Source organism: Loxodonta africana, chromosome 25 (assembly GCF_030014295.1).
Source record: "Loxodonta africana isolate mLoxAfr1 chromosome 25, mLoxAfr1.hap2, whole genome shotgun sequence".
In the NCBI taxonomy this organism is placed as follows: Eukaryota; Metazoa; Chordata; class Mammalia; order Proboscidea; family Elephantidae; genus Loxodonta; species Loxodonta africana.
In genome coordinates, this window is record NC_087366.1 from 16,936,405 (window position 1) to 16,958,730 (window position 22,326).

Sequence of the window (22,326 nt, forward strand, 5' to 3'; positions counted from 1 at the left end):
TTGTTTGTGTACTCATTCACTTTTAAGAGTTTTGGGGAAACTTTTTTTTTTTTTTTTTTCATTCCCGTAATGATGAGCTTAAGGTATTTGGAAAATATTCACCTTGGCATCAGTAGGTGTGAGATATTCCCCCCCCCCCATAGAAAACAAAGCACACAGGGATGTAATAAGCCAACTGGAACGAGGTGGTGATTTCAGTGGCTACCTTGGGTAAGGGGATAGGTATTTTCCCACTGGTAGTTCACCACCTTATTTCAAAGAACCACCAAGAAAACTGGCTCAGTTCCTTAACTGTCCATCTATACCTGGTTTGCTTCAGGACTGAAACTAAGTTAGCAGATTTCAGTGCGTCTAATATGACGACTGTTTTTGAAATGAATCTGTTATGTGTCCTATTTAGCACCCCCCCCCCCCCCAAAAAATGTTTCAGTTGGGGATTCAGCAGTGAAATCTTTGAAATCACTTCTCAGTTCAAAAGTGACATGCTTAATACCAATAATACATGGGGATATTTCAGGTCAAAGTTTACTGCGATACCAAACAAGTAACTTGGTGGCTAAAAGCCTATTTATTTCCTAAGAAGCCATTATAGCCAATTTACAGGAACATAAGTTGCCAGAATGGAAAAACGGTCTAAAAAGTACACGTTTTCTTCAGGAAAGGAGGAAAATGTGTCATGGTCTCAACATAATTTTTTTTTTTAATTTCTTTACCAGTATGGGTTTTGGAGTAGTTGGCATACCACCAGGAGTAATACAACTTCTTTAGTGAGTTGTAACAGGGCATAAAACATACTAGATCCCTGAAAGAATAGCAAAATACCTAAGGTAACTTTTAATTAACAATGTGATTAGTTATACTCAGGCATAAATTTTATTCTTATTATTTTCAATATAGGGTTCTGATTTCTGGCTTCTAATCTGTCCTACATACTTTACCATTGTTCAGAATGTTTTAGAATTTCCTCATAACAGTCATTTGGGGGGGAAAAAACTAGATTTGAGGGTATGATATAGTGCTAGAATCCTTGCATAATTAACGCTCTAGGTATGCAGCCTTTAATTTCTCCAGACCTCAGCATCCTTAACTTGAAGTAGGCAAAGGAGAAAGGTAGGACAGGTGCATATTTGACCTCCCTAGAACTTAATACCAAGAGAACCATCTGTTCCTACTAGCCTCACAAGGGTTGTATACTGAGCTAATGTAGTTTAGCCCATAACCATTAGTCCACAGAGTTGGGAAGGCAGCACATAGAATTAAACCTGACTACTTTTACCCATCTTTCCACTCTGGGGAGACACCCCTAAAATTACTTTGTATATAACCCCATCCTTCCCAACATTCTTATAATGGGTATTCTGAACTGTACAGTGCTTATTTTCATCTTGTTTATTCTGTCATGGGGTATTATAGAATTTAGGTTTAAAGATCACAAACATGAGTGTATGAGTTCAAATACAGTAGATGTCCTGGCAGACGAATTTAAAAAATTGGAGACAAGTCACACCCAGTTTATAAACAAAACTAGATCAAAATTTAGAAAAGATTCCTGTCATGTGAGCCAGAACACTTCAGATTGACCAATCCTTGTTTTTACCAACAGCCAAAGATAATTCAGAGTAAAATCTATGACTGTACAGAATGGGATGTTCTAAAACCCCCAGGAAAGCCAATTCTTCAGCCTTTGAAGAAGAGAAGAGTCCATTGTTGTGAGCCACATTCCAGGAAGGTGTAAAAGAGATACATCATTTTGACCTCACTGAATGGCTTTTCACCCAACAAAACCCACACAAGTTTTGAGCTATCAAGTCAAACTTGGTAGGCAAAAGTAGAGCATGTCTATGTTTTAGTAAGTGAGCCTGTAGGTCAATTTGTCAAAAATGTTTCCTGGCTGCAACCATGAGTCAGACACTAGAGGCTGTGTGTACTTCTTACCTTCATGGAGCTTAGTTGTGTGCACTGGAGTGGGTTTTATTGGCAAAATGGCCTGTCAGTCCTATCCCTAAATCAGAAAAGGACTATGGGTGACTTCCTGAAAGTGGACGATACATTTGGTTATTCCATAGTAAGGCTTATTCCCTCAAGAGGAAAGAGAAAAACATTCCTACCCATCATGGTAGGGGCTGAAATGGGCTCTAATTGCAGATGGGTAGGCTGGGAGAGTTGCCAAAGTCAGGAAATACGAACAATATGACCTAGGCTCTGAATGTTGACCAAGACACCATAAATGTAAGCCTGGATTAACTCTGAAAATACTTCGATTTGCCCTTCAGATGATCAAAAGGTTAAGGAAATACATCTTCAGATTTGTCCCTCTGTCCCCTGGACTTGTGTGGCAGGCAATGACAAAATGTGAAGCTGAAATCAATTCCCCTGTGAAATTGGGTCCCTCCAATCAAAGGATCCTCGCTGGTCCTCTGGGGGGGAAAATGGACGATGTTTTGTAGAAGTTGGAAAAGGCTCATGTAAAATGGTGTCAAATGACAAACTATGCAACATTGCAGGAATGATCCTAATGGCTGCTTCTCAAGAGGCTGATCGCCAGTTCCTTATTAGGGCAAGGTCAAGGGCATTATGTACAGAGTCACCTCCTCTGCTGTAACTTTTTTTCCATTAGTCCCTTCTGGTTCATAACATGCTTATGATGGCTTTTGCCCGAACTACAATAGCTATATATAAAGAGGAAACCCTGGTCGCATAGTGGGTAAGCGCTATGGCTGCTAACCAAAAGGGCAGCAGTTCGAATCCGCCAGGCGCTCCTTGGAAACTCTATGGGGCAGTTCTACTTTGCCCTATAGGGTCGCTGTGAGTCAGAATCGAAACAATGGCAGCGTATGTTTATATATATATATATATAAAGAAATGGAGATTTTAAATTCTGAAGTTCCTCATCTAAGTATTTGATAATTCTTCCATCAAACCAAATGTTCTGCAAAGTGGGGCTTATGATTCTTAGGCAAACTGAGTTACTCCAGTCCACTGGAAAGAGCCAGAAAAGAAAGGATGAGAGGAAAAGGAATCCTCAACCCTGCTTTGGACTATTATGAAAACAAGTGTAAAATTTTAAAAGTCTAAGACCAGAAAACATGGCTGCAAAAGTTAATTAACAGATTAAAATAAAGAAAAAGAGGAAGTAAAATACACCGTAAAGTTTAAAAAAAACAAAGAGCATAAAGGAGAGAGAAAAGATAAAACACACCTGGCATTTCAAATGAAAAAAACAAAGGCTAAAAACAATAATTTTAAAATAAAAGCATGTTTTTAAGTAAAAATGAAAAATATGGTTAGACAATTACAACATCCTTCTATCTCAATAAAATAAAAAAAAACACTTATTTTAAAGAAAAATAATACACAAAGAAAAGACAGATTAGACTAAGTTCAAATTAAAACCCACATGCATAAGGGAAAAATATATGAAAGTATGCAGGTGACGGGATCAAAAAGAAATTACACAAAAAGCATAACCTGTATTAAAAAGGTAAGGGGGGGAAAAGGGAGGGAGGAAACAAAGCAGAGCACAGAGCAAAGCGAAACAAAACCCAACAACAAATAGAAGCAGCTAAGGGGTGAGGGTCCAAAAACAGTTCCTTTGGTGGTAGTAGGAGGTGCTCCTCAGAGAAGACAAGGAAAAAGACATTGAGCAGAGATGGCTTTCTTCACGCTTCTCCTTTGCCCCAGAGGCTCATAGCCCTGAAGACACCATGAGCCCCATATACGAAAGTGGCGGCGTGATTCCCTAATGCAGCATCCTAAGTAAATTCTTGTTTATTGCAAAGGGTCACGTTTATAATAATTCCCTGTTAATTTCAGAAACACCATTTGGAAGTAAAATGAAAAGCAAAATCTTACTAAAAGTAAGTTATTTATTGCTTTTTTAAAAATATATGTGAACATTTATAAGAGAATACCAATTTGGATTTAATCTAATGCACTAATGAAAGCATAATATACTAAACGAGGACTTCTAACTTACTGTATAACTAAATAAGTCAATCAAACACTTGGTTTTAGCCAGAGGCAAACATCGGTCACTGCCACCTAATCCCACAAATTCGCAATGCTTCACATTTAAGGGGAAACTTGGCATAGGGATCTACCTGTACCTCCCCATTAGAAATGCCCCGAAAAGTGACATGCCTAGAGAAGAAGAGGCTGTAACAAGTTAGAGCTGAAATCAAAGTTCTACTTTCATTACCTTGGTGAGGGTATAAGGTGGAGGGAATGTTATTTTCACCAGGTTACATGGAAGACAGTTTGACCATAAAAACATCTCAGGGTAAGATTTCAGTTGTGGAATGTGGCAAGTATAGTCATGTCCTAATTTCTTGAGGTTTGAGAGTATCTCTGGTCACACGTCCACATTTAGAGTTGCGAGAGACGCTAACGCTGTGCACTGGGTCTTCCTCGGATGCCACAGTGGCCTCTGTCCCAAGGTAGTGAAAAAGATGGCTGTCCTTTCCTTAGAGGATACTAGCTCAGTGCCAGGAGTAGAGGTAGGGAGGTACTGTCAACTCCAGAAGAGCTGAGTCCACAATTTATCCCACAATGGATGCATCAGGCTTTTTTTGTTTTTAAAACCTCAACGAGGCAACCACATTTTTGTACCTAAGAGACATTTCTTGCAATTCTCTTCTGTTTGACTACTCTGCTATTCTTGAGGATAAATTCAATTCCTTTTAAGTTATGACTAGCACTTAGGTCCTATAGTTAAGCATATCTTCACACCATCCCCTGTTTTTGGCCTCCATATAGACAGATGCATTGCACTGCTGCATCGTATATTCCATCTCAACCAGTTGGCGGCATCCAATGGTTAACTTTTCCCTAGGGGAAAAAGAAATGTTAAATCATTGCAAGATGGCTGGTCAGATCAGTAATAAATCTTAATACAACGGGATGACCCTGGAATTTGAAATATATTCTTTGATATTTGAGAAATAAAATGCCAACAAGAATGGTTTCTTAGGATAGATAAAACAACATGGGAGGGAAAGCACTTAATTGCACAGATTCTTGGTGAAGATTTTGGCCCAATTTTTAGAATTCGGGAATAAGGGTTCCCACAGCAGACCTGCTGCCGACCAGCAAAATTGGCTAAAAATAGACCTTGGTATGGTGGGCTGGGTCGAATAATCTAATTCTACTCTACTCTCTGAAGGACTCTCCTAGAAGGAGATGGGCTGATGTTAAGCAGTCCTAATCTAAGAGGTAAACAACACTGTGGAACAGATGGTTTATCTTATTTGGTTTGAGAGTTAAAGAAGAGATAGACCGGGAGATACTAAGAGGATATACCTCCTGACAGGAACGGACACTCAAGGGGGATAGGAAGTTGACAGAACTTCAGCTCTTTAAAACGGATTGTTGGGATAAGTTACCTAGCAGTAAACAAATTAATATTAGTTGATAACCATAAGCCAAGGGTAGAGAAGGAGGGAGTAATGCCTAACTATGCCAAGCTTACTTCACAATTCTACCTAAGGCAAAACCTAGCCAGCCTCTCAATAGCTAACATGGGGCCTATAAATTGTGGGATTCGTTAGAGCTATAGTCCATGAAACCTGGTGTCGAGTTCAAATCTCATGGGTACCTACTTGAATCTGCTAGAAGATGGCCTATATCCAGCACCTAGTAGAAGTATGTGGCACATTAGGTGTTTAACAAGTGGCAGATGTTTCTATTATTACAATGAAATTGTTATTACATCCTTGGCTTCTAAGATGACTCCAAGCATCTTCACAGTATTGGAAAGGACCACTGGCTACCTCTCCCCATTGCCCCTACACGGTGGAACCCTTGATGTAAGGTACAAAGAACTCAGGAGATAGAATTTAGACATAGTAGCGGCAGCAAAAAGTAAATACACCATATTTTGTGTAACCTCACTTCCTGAGGATGTGTGGTTTCTCAGAGGCTAGTGATTAAAACCCGACTTTTGGCTTTGTGTCACCATCATCCTGTTTCCTATATTTAGAGAACTTGCAGCTAGTGTTCTGTTGCTGCCAATTTTTCATAACTACTCAGAAAATGATTTTTGGAAGACACTTCTAAGAGATTCAAAATAGCAGAGATATATTTTCTTGAAAACTTAAAAATGAAACAGCAATAAAAAGGGCAAGCCCCTATTTCTGTTCTTGGTCATCTATTCCACATGTGCAAAAAGGTACTTTTTTTTAGACTTCTGAATCTATGTCTGCATCTTCTCTCTCTTCTTTCCAAAGTTAAGAAGTGACTCCTCTTTCATCCTAGTAGAGTTTGGTTACTTTATTCGTGAGAGGCAGTATTCTGACAACAGATTATTACCTATAGGTTTTTTTTTTGTTTGTTTCTGGTAGCAAGTCCTGTCGCTTCTGACGGAGGAAAGTACCATGTGTTTTTCATCGTGTTTGTCTGGACTACACTCTTATTAAATCATGATGATAGGAATTCTTGAGTTCCTTTCCCCCCCGGTTATATGCAGAATAGCATGATATTAGATGTGGGCGGTAACTTAACATCTCTGCCTACCATTCTGGAGCATCTCCAGTGAGTCACCGTACCTTGGCTTTGACCTCTTGGTGATGGGACACTTAAAACTGTGAGAGGCAGTGCATTATATTTTTTAATACTCCTTAATTGCTATGAAGTTGTTCCTTTATATTGGGCCTAGAACAACCATCTATCTGACCTTAGTCTGCCTAGATTAAAAAAATACAAAAAGTCTTTAACCTTTAACTTTATTCCCCTGATAGTATAAATACTCATTGTGTTCCTATTTCTCTTTTCCAAGCTAAATGACCCCAGCACTTAATCCTTTCTGCTACAGAACTCAAGACTGAAGGCTGCTTCTAGTTCTACAATTCTATTTCTGGTGAGATTTCTGCAAAACAACAGTCACTGTTTCCTTCAAAAAGAATAGTTATGCACTGTTAATGTTTTTTTCATATTAAAGTCACATAAATCAAGGTAGATCAACTAATCTATCATGGAGCCCAATGATATAATAGTACCATTATAGGAAAGAATTGGCTGTCCTCAATACAAAAAATAAATGTAGTAATAGTTGCCTAGAATATTGCGAGAAGAAAATGACTTGCGTGACCATTGTGCAAGGACACCATGCAACTTCTTGTTTATGTTTTATGTCTGTATGTGCACAATGTCCTGCCAGAGTTCACAAAGAATTGAGTTGGATAAACTCAAAATTCATTATATTTTTAACACTTTTTAAAGTTAGATTTCCTTAAAGACAAGGTGTTTTGCCCTTAAACTAAGTATATATAAAAGAATATGAGCCTATCAATACAGATGGAATGAGAAGAAAAATAAATCAATAAGGATTATTAATTTCAACTTACTCATTTTTCTTTTCTAGTTCCATCTGTACTGACAGGCTCACATTCTTTTATGTACGTTTATTTAGTTTCCTTATGGGCAAAACTTGTCTTTGTCCCTTCTCGCCTTCCCAAATTCATTTTATTAGATATTAGGTATATCATTCTGCAGCACACAGAGGCACTTAAAGGTGCTTGTGTGCCAATTAAAGGAGGCTTTTCAAAAAGTATTCTTTGAGAGCCAGTTGATTATGCACAGGGAAGACGGGGTGTGGGTCAGAATCCCTGTGATTCCTACAGCTGGACTGCAGTAAACTAAGAAAACTGAGATAACTGGGAATTCACTCAGCTCCTAGAATAAGAAGAACCTTAATTTGTTTAGTTCACTCCTTTTCTGTCTGGCACAAGTAAACTGAAACCATCTTTCTAGTTTGAAAAATTTGGAGAGCACTAAACAGTCAAGACATCTGAGTTTTATAATCACAGCCCTACTACTAAATTGCAGTTGTATCTTGGGAAATTACCATAAATAGGCCTGTTTCTGTATCTGTAAAATAAAGAAGTTCGGTTAGAAAATATTTCTTAGGGAACTACTAATTCAAACTGTTATGTTTCCAGAAAGTAACCCAACCTAAGGTTCACAGTCTTAACATTTTAACTTTCTGCAATGTGGCCCTTGAGGCTTATGGGAAAAGCATATGTATTGCTTCAGTATACATTACAGTTCAAAGACATGGGCTCTTTAAAAAGAAACAATAAACATGAATTTTCCTTTTATTCCAGGGGTAAAAACAGCATTAAGGCAGTACTTGAGAAAACTAAGATGACAGGTAAAGTCAATGTGAAAGCTACATAAAACACAACACCACAAAAAGCTGAGAGCAACAGAATGCTAAACACAACAAAGTTACTAGAAATGGTTCTTAAAGTTAACCTTGAGTCTTCTAGATAACTCAATTTTTAAAAATCACATTTGAAACCATTTTCTAAAGGTCTTCACAAAGGTATATTATTTCACAGAGACTTCTGCAAAACTGGATTGCAATAAATCCTAACACATTAGTAAAACAAAGATATAACAGGCTGATTCTACAGCAAAAAGAAAGCAGAAGATTAAAACAATCCAAGTTAATCTATATGAAAATGCTGCTTAAGTTTTAATTTCCTTCTAACTCTAGAACAACTTTAGTAACTAAGAAAGTTGAACATAACATAAAGTGACAATTCATTTCATCCCTCCTTTCTTCTCTAAATTGACCTATGGCACTCAAACAGGTCACTTTGACCAAATCTCAGACAGGTAGCGATTTAAGGATAGACACACAGTCCAATGGACCAAAATCGAGAGTCCAGAAATAAACTCATACATCTATGGTCAACTGATTATCAACAACTATGCCAACACCATTTAATGGGGAAAGAATAGTCTCTTCAATAAACGGTGTTAGAAAAACTAGATCTCCACATGCAAAAGAATGAAGTTGAACCCCAACCTCACACCATACACAAAAATTAACTCAAAATGGATAAACCTAAATGTAAGAGCTAAAACTATAAAACTCTTAGAAGAAGATATACAGGTAAATATTCATGATCTTCTGTTTGGCAATGGATTCTCTTAGATATGACACCAGAAGCACAGGTAACAAAAGAAAAAAATAGGTAAGTTGAACTTCGTCAAAATTAAAAACTTTTCTGTATCAAAGGACACTAACAAGAAAGTGAAGACAATCAACAGAATGGAGAAAATATTTGCAAATCATGTATCTGATAAGCATCTACTACCAGAATATACGAATGTTGAGTGGTAAGATGTTGAGATGGTCAGTTAGGACAATGAGCCAAAGTGAAAGTAACAATCAAGTCTTTATTCACTTAGTGCAGTAGTGAAAGCAAAAGCTAAATAAAAAGCTGGCTTACTGGGTTTCATTTCTTCCTACATAATGGCACAAGCTGAGAGTTCGCTAACATGTAGCACAGACAGAGGAAATAGACTCACTGTTGAGGAGCCCCAAACTAAGAGCTCCTGCCTCTCTGTGGATCTGTGGGGTGAGGGGTGGGGTAGATTTAGGAATAGAAAAGTATTTAAAAACCCATATTAAGAGTGGAGAAAAACTGCCTTAGCCAAGGCCCCTAATAAGGAGGCCTTCAAATAGAGGTGCCTGGGCTAGGAATGCAGATGTGGGTATGAACATGGCTGGTCCAGGGGTCACAGGGAGGCTGAGTCCTTGACTGCAACTACCTCCAGAAAACTGCAATGCACCAACTGTGTACCAAGTCTGGTGTGGGAAGGGCAGCTTCCTCCAGTGAGGCCTGCCAAGCAAAGCCTTATAATTGCCTTTGGTCAGGCCTAAAACATCATAAGTAGGATCCTCATAAATAAACTCTTATGAGCAACAACAAAAAGACAAACAACCCAATTAAAAAATGGACAAAGGACTTGAATAGACATTTCTCCAAAGAGATACAAATGGCCAACAAGGACATTAAAAAAATGCTTAATATCACTGGTCCTTAAAAAATGCAAATCAAAACCACAATGAGACTGCCACAGTAGTCAAAACAGCCTGGTACTGGTACAACAACAGATAAACAGACCAATGGAACAGAATTGAGAATCCAGACATAAATTCATCCACATATGAGCAGTTGAAATTTGAAAAAGGCCCAAAGTCAGTTAAATGGGGAAAAGACAGTCTCTTTAACAAATGGTACTGGCATAACTGGATATCCATCTGCAAAAAAATGAAACAAGACCCATACCTCACACCATGTACAAAAACTAACTCAAAATGGATCAAAGACCTAAATATAAAATCTAAAACAATAAAGATCATGGAAGAAAAAATAGGGACAATGCTAGGAGCCCTAATACATGGCATAAACAGTATATAGAACATCACCAACAATGCACAAACACCAAAAGAGAAACTAGGTAACTGCGAACTCCTAAAAATCAAGCATCTATGCTCATTCAAAGACTTCACCAAAACAGTAAAAAGATTACCTACAGACTGGGAAAAAGTTTTTAGCTATGACATTTCTGATCAGTGTCTAATCTCTAAAATCTACACAATACTGCAAAAAGACAAATAACTCAATTAAAAAATAGGCAAAGGATGTGACCAGGCACTTCACTAAAGAAGACATTCAGATAGCTAACAGATATATGGGGAAATGTTCATGATCATTAGCCATTAGAGAAATGCAAATCAAAACTATAACGAGAGTCCATCTCACTCCAACAAGGCTGGCATTAATCCAAAAAACACAAAATAATAAACGTTGGAGAGGTTGTGGAGAAAATGGAACACTTATACACCGCTGGTGGGAATGTAAAATGGTACAACCACTTTGAAAACCGATTTGGCACTTCCTTAAAAAGTTGGAAATAGAACTACCATACGATCTAGCAATCCCACTCCCTGGAATACATTCTAGAGAAATAAGAACCTTTACACAAACAGATACATCCACACCCATGTTCACTGCAGCACTGTTTACGATAGCAAAAAAACTGAAGCAACCAAGGTGCCCATCAACAGATGAATGGGTAAATAAATTATAGTATATTCACACAGTGGAATACTATGCATCGATAAAGAACAATGAATCTGTGAAACATTTCATAACATGGAGGAATTTGGAAGGCATTATACTAAGTGAAATTAGTTGCAAAAGGACAAATATTGTATAAGACCGCTATTATAAAAACTCAAAAAATAGTTTAAACAGAGAAGAAAATATTCTTTAATGGTTATGAGAGTGGGGAGGGACAGGGGAGAGGGGCACTCACTAATTAGATAGTAGACAAGAACTAATTTAGGTGGAAGGAAAGACACACAATACAGGAGAGGTCAGCAAAACTAGACTAAACCAAAAGCAAAGAAGCTTCCTATATAAACCGAACACACTGAGGACCAGCGTAGCAGGGGCAGTGGTTTGGGGACTATGGTTTCATGGGATACCTAGGTCAATTGGCATAACAAAATCTATTAAGAAAACATTCTGCATCCCACTTTGGAGAGTGGCGTCTGGGGTCTTAAACAATGGCAAGCGGCCATCTAAGATGCACCAATTAGTCTCAACCCACATGGAGCAAAGGAGAATGAAGAACACCAAAGACACAAGTTAAGTATGAGCCCAAGAGACAGAAAGGGCCACATAAATCAGAGACTGTATCAGCCTGAGACCAGAAGAACTAGATGGTGCCCAGCTACAACCAATGACTGCCATGACAGGGAACACAACAGAGAATCCCTGAAGGAGTAGGAGAACAGTGGGATACAGACCTCAAATTCTCATTAAAAGACCAGACTTAATGGTCTGACTGAGACTAGAAGGACCCCAGAGGTCATGGTCCCCAGACCTTCTGTTAGCCCAAGACAGGAACCATTCCCAAAGCCAACTCTTCAGACAGGGATTCGGCTGGACTATAGGATAGGATATGATACTGGTGAGCAGTGAGCCTCTTGGATCAAGTAGACAAATGAGACTATGTGGGCAGCTCCAGTCTGGAGGGGAGATGAGAAGGCAGAGGGAGACAGAAACTGGCTGAATGGACACAGAAATACAGGGTGGAGAGAAGGAGTATGCTGCCTCATTACGGGAAGAGAGACTAGGAGTATACAGCAAGCTGTATATAAATTTCTGTATGAGAGACTGACTTGATTTGTAAACTTTCACTTAAAGCATAATAAAAATTACAAAAAAAAAAAAACACAATGACGTATCACCTTATATCACTAGTTTTTCTGTTAAAAAACAAAACAGAAAACAATTGTTGGTGATGATATAAAGAAATCAGAACCCTTGTTCATCTGCATTGGTGGGAATATAAAATGGTGTGGTTAACAGTTTGACAGTTCCTCAAAAAGTAATATACAGAATTACCATATGGCCCAGCAGTTCTGTTTCAAAACAAGTATTCAAACAAACACTTGTTCATGGATGTTCATAGCAACACTATGCATAGCAGCCAAAAAAGGGAAACAACCCAAACGTCCATCAACTGATGAACGGATAAACCAAAAAAAAAAAAAAAAAAAAACCAAACCCAGTGCTGTCGAGTCAATTCCAACTCATAGTGACCCTATATGAAATATGGTATATCCATACAATGAAATACTGTTTATCCATAAAAAGGAATGAAGTACAGATACACGCTACAACATGATGAACCTTGAATGACAAGAAAGTAGCCAGACACAAAGGTCACATATTATGAGATTCCAGTTATATGAAATGTCCAGAATAGGTAAATTCATAAAGACAGAAAGCAGATTAGTGGTTGCCATGTTGTTCAGGGGAGAGGAGAAGGTCAAATGGCTGCTCAATGGGTACAGAGTTTCCTTTTGAGTTGAGAAAAATGTTTTAGAGCTAGATAGAGGTGATGATTACACAACTTAGTGAATGTACTAAATGCCACTAAATTGTACACTTTAAAATGGTTATTTTTATGTTGTATGAATTCTACCTCAGTGTTAAAAAAGTATATAAATTTACTTTGTTAATATTGTCTACCATAAATCAAGAGGTCAAATTTACTGCATAGTATTGCTGCATCTATAAATAAAAAAAACTATAGACACATAAAATTATGTAATTCAATAATGAAAGTAGAAACATCAAAAGTCTAAATCAGATTTTTAGATTTTTTTCCCCTAGGGATTTTTTATGTCTACAATTTCTTGGTTGGACCAGACTATTAATTTAAGGCAGTGGTTCCCAAACTCTAGCACGCCCTGGTGGAGCTGTCAAAACACAGACGCTGGGATCCACCACCAGAGTTTCTGATTCAGTAAACTGTGCGTGCTCACTGCCTTCGGATTTTCTTGGAAAACATATTTTAATCTAACATGTGACACTGTCAATCCCAGTGGTTTGATATCATCAAATTAATTTATCAGTCTAGAGTTTTAACAATAGAAGCACCTTGACAGTTAACTTTATAATTGTGGCTGCTCATAAAATTTTATAGCCACACAGGTATACCTGCAAGTTATAAACAGCAAAAGCAAAGGAAGACAAATAAGGAGAAAACTTTGTCAGTCGGCAAACTGCCACTCAGATTACATAAAAATTAAAAATGATTGTTTATTAATGTTGTTCTATATTTTTCTTTATATATACTTTTGGCCTCCACAAAAGAGAACAGATTCATCTTGCTATTTTGATTCATCACACAGGATTAATATTTTTAAAAATACATCAATAGAGCCTTCAAATAATCTATTTTAAATAATGAAATATTTTCTGAAATTATTAAAGATAATTTAATAGGTTTTTGTTTTAGGTGAAAGTTTACAGCTCAAGTTAATTTCTCATATAAAAATTTATACACATATTGTTATGTGACACTAGTTGCAATCCCTATAATGTGACAGCACACTCCCCGTTTCCACCCCGGGTTTCTTGTGTCCATCCAACCAGCTCCTGTCTGTTTCTGCCTTCTCATTCTGCCTCCGGACAGAAGCCACCCGTTTAGTCTTGTGTATCTGCTTGAAATAAGAAGCACGCTCTTCAAGAGTATTATTTCATGTTTTATAGTCCAGTCAAATCTTTGTCTGAAGAGTTGGCTTCAGGAATGATTTTAGTTCTATGTTAACAGAGCGTCCGGGAGTCACGTCTTTGAGGGTTCCTCCAGTCTCAGTCAGACCATTAAGTCTGGTCTTTTTACATGCATTTGAGTTCTGCACCACAATTTTCTCCTGTTCCATCAGGGACTTGCTATTGTGTTCCCTGTCAGGGTGGTCATTGGTAGTAGTCAGGCACCATCTAGTTCTTCTGGTCTCAGGCTGATGGAATCACTGGTTTAGGTGACCCTTTTTTCTCTTGAGCTAATATTCTCCTTGGTCTTTGGTGTTCTTCATTCTTCTTTGCTTCAGGTGGGTTGCGACCAATTGATGCATCTTGTTTTATTTTAACATGCCCAAATAGGGTGGTCGTTTGAGCTACTCTGATTATTGGCATCTTTGAAGCTCTCATGTTCTGTCACCAGGTAGTTAGAGCTGCTACTAGGTATGTGAGCCCAGGAGTCCATTTACTTTTCTTGTGTGGACTCAGCTCAGGTGTCCAGGTCATTGGTCCCCAAGTGTGTGGGGCAGGCTCTCACCTACAGTCCTAGACAGACAGGGCTATGTAGGAGTGACCAGAGCAGGCACAGGTATCTAGCTGCAGCAGGGGCTTATGTGCTGAGCAAAGTAGGGGGCTGACAGTTGTCCGAGTGCCTGAGTGGAAGGTGTGTCCCTGTTCCCTATAGCACATAGGTGGGTGGGTTTTGCAGCCAGACTGTGGGGACCCAATGCTGTTGGCTGTAAGGACTGGGAGGCACCACTTATTCTCGGACCCTTGTCATGAGTGGCCAGGTGGAGTGGGTGGAGCCACCAGTCCTCAGGCCCCCAGTGCGGGTGGGTGAGGAACCTGCTTAATGGGCAGGGCAATGTCAAACGTCACGAATCTGCCATTCCCCCTTAGCTGTTGCAGCTGAAAATAGACTTCAGTTATATACCCTGTTGTACTACGCTAATACAGGCCTACGGTGATGAAAAGGTCTAGCTAGGCAGGGGTGAAAGGCATTCAGTGTCTATGGACCCCTTATGCCTGTGCCTAGGCAAAGGGGTTGTGCCTGCCCTGAGGTCCCAGCTTAGGGGAGCTGGCAGATTATTTTTTCCTGTTTGTTGTTTGTTAATTTGCTCCCTCTCCAAAGCCAGGAGAATGGCTCGGGGCACATGACGGGTCCTACTTCCGACCCTGGGGGCACAGCAATCGCTGAAGCCAGACCAGGACCAGAGCAGAGTGGGGAGGGGAGGGGGTGCATGAAGGGGAGGCAGGTACTTCCTAGAGGGGGGAAAGGTTATTTTGACCCCACACAGTAGGTTAGACACTTGCATTTAACTTTGGCAGTCCAGTGCGGCTTTCCTCTGGCTCCGGAGCCTCGTGCAGACTCTCTGCCACTCAGTTTCTCCCGATGTGGAAAATGCATCCTGAGTGCTACTGCTTGCATCAGCCTGTGTGTGCATCAGCTGAACCAGCCTATCGCAAATTCAGCGCCACCTCCCCCTGGCTCCAAAGGCTTGTGCAGACTCTCTGATGCTGGGTTTCTCCTGATGTGCAAAATGCATCCTGAACACTACTGCTTGCCTCAACCCATGTGTGCGAGCTGATCCAGCCAGCACGATGCTGGCCAGGTCAGGTCTGGCAAATCCTCGCTACTTTTGAACTATCAATCCTTCCCACTGCCGCTCAGTCCGACTCTTCAACTTTGTCTTTGATGTTCAGGACTCCTAGATTTTCATATATAATCAATTCACTTGTTTTTTTGGGACTTGTTGCAAGAGGAACCACAGGATGTGTTTGACTACTCTGCCATCTTGGCCCCCTCCCTTTTGTAGATCTCTTCATGCTATCTTTTTTTATTTCATTTTTTTATTGTGCTTTAGATGAAGGTTTACAGAGCAAATTAGTTTCTCATCAAACAATACACATATTGTTTTGTGACACTGGTTGCCAACCCCATGACGTGTCAACACTCCCCTTCTCAACCTTGGGTTCCCCATTACCAGCTTCCCTGTCTCCTCCTACCTTCTCGTCCTTGCCCTTGGTTGGTCTGCGCATTTCATCTTGTTTCATTTTATGGGCCTGTCTAACCTTTGGCTGAAGGGTAAACCTCAGGAATGACTTCAGTACTCAGTTAAAAGTGTATCAGGGCCATACTCTTGGGGTTTTCCCAGTCTCTGTCAGACCAGTAAGTCTGGTCTTTTTTTGTGAGTTAGAATTTTGTTCTACATTTTTCTCCAGCTCTGTCTGGGATCCTCTACCATGAACCCTATCAGAGCAGTTGGTGGTGGTAGCCGGGCACCATCTAGTTGTGCTGAACTCAGTCTGGTGGAAGCTGTGGTTGTTATGGTCCATTAGTCCTTTGGGCTAATCTTTCCCTTATGTCTTTGATTCTCTTCATTCTCCCTTGCTCCAGACAGGGTGGGACCAGTGGAGTATCTTAGATGGCCACTCACAAGCCCCAGACGCTACTCATCAAAGTAGGACATAAAACATTTTCTTCATCAACTATGTTATGCCAATTGAGCTAAATGTACCTCGAGATTTTAACGCTATCTTTACTTATGTATCATTTATTCTTCACCTGGTTTTCAAAAAAACTGACAACCCAATACTTCAAGAGTTAAAAAAATTTTTTTTTAATTTTACTTTATCTTTTTTTAATATCATGTAAAGACTTGCTGTGTCACACACGGACCAGTGGAACAAAATTGAGAGCCCAGACTTAAATCCATCCACCTATCGACAGCTGATCTTCGACAAAAGGCCAAAGCCCATGAAATGGGGGAAGAGACAGTCTCTTTAACAAATGGTACTGGCAAAACTGGATGTCTAACTGCAGAAAAATGAAACAGGACCCATACATCACACCATACATAAAAACTAACTTGAAATGGATCAAAGACCTAATATAAAAACTAAAACTATGAAGTTCATGGAAGAAAGAATAGAGGTAACACTAGAGGCCCTAATACATGGCAGAAATAGAATATCAAACATAACTGAAAATGTACAAACAGCAGGAGATGAACTAGATAAACGGGACCTCCTAAAAATTAAACACTTAACACTCATCAAAAGACTTCTTCAAAAGAGTAAAAAGAGAGCGTACAGACTGAGAAAAAAATTCTGACTATGACATAGCCAAGAAGGGTCAAATATCTTCAACACTACAACAACAAAAAGACAAACAATCCAATTAAAAAGTGGGCAAGGATATGAACAGACACTTCACCAAAGAAGACATTCAGGCAGCTAACAGACACAAGAAGAAATGCTCATGATCATTATCCATTAAAGAGATGCAAATCAAAATTACAAGGAGATAACATCTCGCCCTGACAATAATGGCATTAATCAAAAAAACAGAAAATAAGAAATGTTGGTGAGGCTGTGGGGAAACTGGAACTCTTATACACTGCTAGTGAGAATGTAAAATGGTACAACCACTATGGAAAACAATATTGCACTTCCTTAAAAAGCTAGAAATAAAAATACCATACAATCCAGCAATCTTACTAATGGGTACAGACCCTAAAGAAATAAAGAGCTGTGACACAAATAGACATATGCACACCCATATTTATTGCAGTATTATTCACAATAGCAAAAAGATGGAAATAACGTAAGTGCCCATCAATGGATGAATGAATAAACTGTAGTACGTACACACAATGGAATACTACACAATAAAAAATAATGATGAATCCACAAAACATCTCACAAGACTGATGAATTTGGAGGAATAAGCCAATCACGAAAGGACAAACATTGTGTGAGACCACTATTATAAAAAAAAAAAGACAAGAAAAGGAAGAAAAAAACATTCTTCGATGGTTACCAGTGATGAGAGGGGAAGGGAAAATTACTAAGTAGATAGAAGACATGTGTTAATACTGGTGAAGGGAAAGGCGGCATGCAATACGGGGGGGGGTCAGCACAACATGACCAAAGCAAACAAAGACACTGAGAGGAATGCCAGAATAAAGGGCAACTACGGTAATTACTCTAACAATGTGGCAACAATAGTATTAATAAACAGTAATTTATAAATGGATACATAGGTAGATTGGTATACTAAAGAGGTATGGAAGGGTGGAAAGGTGTAACATAGGTTTGGTTGTGGATATTTCTACATAAGTAATTATAGGTGCTGCAGGTATATTAATATAGACAATAGAGCGGTCATGGACGGGCAGTTATGGAAACTTCTTAGACATAACCAAACACCTCGCAGGATGAAGTTCCAAGGCTCAAAGGTGAAGGACCACCTTGGGGGACATCTACATCAACTGGCACTACATAGTTCATAACGACAATGTTCTGCATCCTACTTTGGTGAGTAGTGTATGGGATCTTAAAAGCTTGCGAGCGGCCATCAAAGAAACAACTACTGGTCTCTTCCTGTCTGGAGCAAAGGAGGGTGAAGAAAACCAGATATTCAAGGGAGCCATTAGTCCAAATGACTAATGGACCAACACGAACTACATGACCCTGAGACCAGAAGAATTAGATGGTACCCGGCTACTACCACCGACTGACTAGGATCACGACAGAGGGTTCCGGACACAGCAGGAAAAATGTAGAACAAAAAATCAAATTCACAAAAAAGACTAGACATACTGGTCTCACAGAGGACGGAGGAACCCCTGAGACTATGGCCCTAAGACAACCTTCTGATGTGAAACTGAAGCCATTTCCAGAGACCACCTTTCAGTCAAACAATAGACCCAACCAAAACCCAGTGCCTTCGAGTCGATTAGTGATTAAGTGATTACAGGCCCATAAAATGAACAGTAACACCTGAGAGGAATATGCTTCTTAGAATAATCAATTATATGAAATCAAAAGGGAGGCATCTGCCCAAAAGCAAAGATTAGAAGGCGGGAAGGGGTGGAAAATCCAGATGAAAGGAAACAGGGAACCCAGGATTGAAATGGGGAGAGTGCTGACACTTTATGGGGAATGCAACCAACGTCGTGGAACACTTTATGTACAAACCATCAATTGGGAAATTAATTTGCTCTGTAAACTTTCAGCTAACACGCAATAAAAAAAGAAAAAAGACAGTCTTTTGTTGAAAATATATATATACATTAATTCAGGCATATATTTTTAAAAGAGGCATACTTAAAATATGACTACAGCTATACCAAAAGAAAGCTGATAAACCTATTTTAGTATCAGATAAAATTGATTTTAACATAAAAAAAGTATTACTAGGGAAAATAAGGATCACTACATAATGATAAAATACTGAACTTACCACGAAAATAACAATTCTAAAATTGTATGTTTTTTTTTTTTTAATAGCATACAGACCTCCTGGTTAGCAGCCATAGAGATCAGCAGTTCAAGTCCACCAGGTGCTCCTCAGAAACTCTATGGGGCAGTTCTACTCTGTCCTATAGGGTCACTATGAGTCAGAATCAACTCGATGGCAACGGGTTTTTTTTTTTTTTTAACAGCATACAATACTTAAAATATATAAAGCAAAAACAGAAGTATAAAGAGAAGTTATCAAAAGAAATCTACTACTGAGGTAGATTTTAACATACTTCTTTTAGTAACAGATAAGGAAGGTAAAAATCATTACAAATATAGAAGATTTGAAGAACACAATATACTTGAGCTCATAGATACATACAGAACTTCTGCATACAATTAGAAAACACACATTCATCAAAGCACACTCAGAATATTAAATAAATACTAGACTATAAAGACAACCTCAACAAATACAGAATTGGTACCATAAAAAAAATTATTGAAAGTAAGTACCATTATGTTTAAAAATAAGGAAGAGATAACCAAAAAACCCATATACATTTAGAAAATTTAAAGACATTATTACATAATGTTTCAAAGAAGAAATAAAAATTGAAATAAGAATATATTTAGAACTGAATGATAAAAATATGACATTAAAACCTGTGGGTACAGCTAAATAAATACATATTTGTATCGGAAAAGAAACCAAAATGAAAATCAACGAGCTAAGCAGTCAACTTAAGAGGACAGAAAAAGAATAATCCAATAAGTCCAAAGAAAGGAGAATACTGGAAACAATAAAATTAAGAGCAGAAATTAGTGAAATAGAAGACTAAGATAAAAAAGGTGTTCGAGAGCGTAAAAAGTTGGTTCTCTCAATTAACCAAAAAACTAGACAAGCCTCGGGAGAGATTGGTCAAGAAAAAATAAAGTAGACTCAAATGAAAATGTTAAGAATAAAAAAGAGAAAAGCTACAAAAATTTTAGAAATAAGCACCTTGAAGTACCCTATAACCACAAAAGAAATGCAATCAGTGTTTAAAATCTCCCCATTAACACACCAGGCTCAGACTATTTTACAGAAAAGATCTATCAAACATTTGAGAAATACAGAAGTAAAATCTTATTCAATAAGAAAAAAAGAGATTCCTTCCCAACTCAGTTTATGAGATAAGTATAACCTGTTCATAAAAATTAGAAAAGTAAAAGAAAAATTACACATCATTTCATTTATGAGCACAAATGCAAAATTTCTAAACAAAATATTGTTAGCTGTCGTCAAGTCAATTCCAACTCATGGCGACTCTGTATGTGCAGAATAGAACTGCTCCACAGGGTTTTCAAAGCTGTGACCTTTCGGAAGCAGACTGCCAGCCTGTCTTCCAAGGCACCTCTGGGTGGGTTCAAATCATCAGCCTTTTGGTTAGTAATCAAGTGCTTAACGCTTTGTACCACCCAGAGACACCTAAATAAAATATTAGCAAACTCAATTCCAAAAATATCCTGAACAAATTAGGTTTACCCTAGAAATAAAAAACTGATTTAGCATTAGAACAGTTATTAATGACCTTTACCACAATAAAAAGATTTAAACAATAGAAAAATATAGCAACATGAATAGATGCAGAAAAAGCACTCTGATAAAATTCAACATTCATAAGAAAACTTAGTATTTTATAATAAAGAGAAACCTTCCTTAATCTGAAAAAGCAAAAACCTTCAGCAATGACCATATTTAATAGTGAAATGTTAGAAGCATTTCCTATAAAAGCAGGCAAGCCTAGGATGGCATCACTGTTATATTCAGCACCACATTAGAGGTCGTAGGCAGTAAGATGAAAACAAGATATATGAGCTATAAAGCATTGGAAAGAAAGAAATAAAACTGTCATTATTCACAGAAGAAATCCAAGTAAAATGAAATCCTTGGCAACTTCAATATTTTCTGTTTCTCATGATGTTGCTTATCCTCACTACAGGACCAATGAGCAACATCATGATAAGCAGAGAAAATACTGAAGTTATCAAGGATTTCATTTTACTTGGATCCACAATCAACGGCCATAGAAGGAGCAGTCGAGCAATCAAGTGATGTATTGCATTGAGCAAATCTGCTGCAAACGGCCTCTTTAAAGTGTTCAAAAGCAACAATGTCACTTTGAGGACTAACCTGCGCCTGACCCAAGCCATAGTATTTTCAATCGCCTCATATACATGCAAAAGCTGGATAACAAATAAGGAAGACTGAAGAATTGATGACTTTGAATTACGGTGTTGGTAAGAATAGTGAATACATCATTGACTGCCAGCAGAACAAACAAATCTGTCTTGGAAGAAGTACAGCCAGAATGCTCCTTGGAAGGGAGGATGGCAAGACCTTGTCTCATGTACTTTGGACGTGTTATCAGGAAGGACCAGTCCCTGGAGAACATCATGCCTGTCCTGTTAGGGTAGAGGACCAGCTAAAAAAAAAAAGGAAGAAGGTGGATTGACACAGTAGCTGCAACAACAGATGAAACTATAGCAACGATTGTGAGGATGGTGCAGGACCAGGCATCAGTGCTTCATTCTGTTGTACACAGGGTTGCTATGAGTCAGAACCAACTCAAGGACACCTAACAACAACAATATTCATATAGGATTATCTACATAAAAAAGAATCTACAGATGAATCATTAGAACTAACAAGAGAGTTAAGCAAGGTTGCCAGATATCTTTAAGATCAGCATACAAAAATAAATGTCTATATATTAGCAACTAGCAGTTAAAAATAATCAGTAATTTAAAACACATTATCTATAATAACAGGAGCCCTGGTGGTGCAGTGGTTAAGCAGTTCAAACCCACCAGCCATTTCGAGGGAGAAAGATGTGTCAGTCAGCATCTTTACAATCTTTGGGTAGGGTAGGAACTTGTAAACAAGACACAAGGCATGCAAACTATGAAAGAAAAGACAAAATAATACTACATTAAAATTAAAAACTTCTGCTCCTCAAAGGCACAAATGGACAAAGTATTAGTGTATAAAGAACTTCTAAAAAATCACTAAGAAAAGGAAAACAGCCTGACAGAAAAAGAAAAGAGATATAAACAGCCATCAACAAACTTATGAAAAAATGCTTAACTTCATTATTCATCTGGGAAGTAGAACTGAGAGCATGAGCAGATACCATTTTATACC

The 22,326-nt window shown here is 38.4% G+C and overlaps 1 protein-coding gene across 8 annotated transcripts in view; it reads right to left on the minus strand.

Annotated features, from left to right (window-relative positions):
• Positions 1-20: 20 nt before the first annotated feature.
• SWT1 (SWT1 RNA endoribonuclease homolog) overlaps positions 21-22,326 on the minus strand; it is a 124,325-nt gene continuing 102,019 nt past the window's right edge. For 6 of the 8 annotated variants that reach the window (XM_064276509.1, XM_064276508.1, XM_064276515.1 and 3 more), the window contains one exon: positions 21-4,827. In XM_064276509.1, coding sequence (XP_064132579.1) covers positions 4,698-4,827 — 130 coding nt within the window. In that variant the 3' untranslated portion in view covers positions 21-4,697. Of the gene's footprint in view, positions 4,828-19,785; positions 21,608-22,326 lie in introns of those variants that run through there. The other 2 variants (XR_010319370.1, XM_064276510.1) reach the window with 2 other exon arrangements.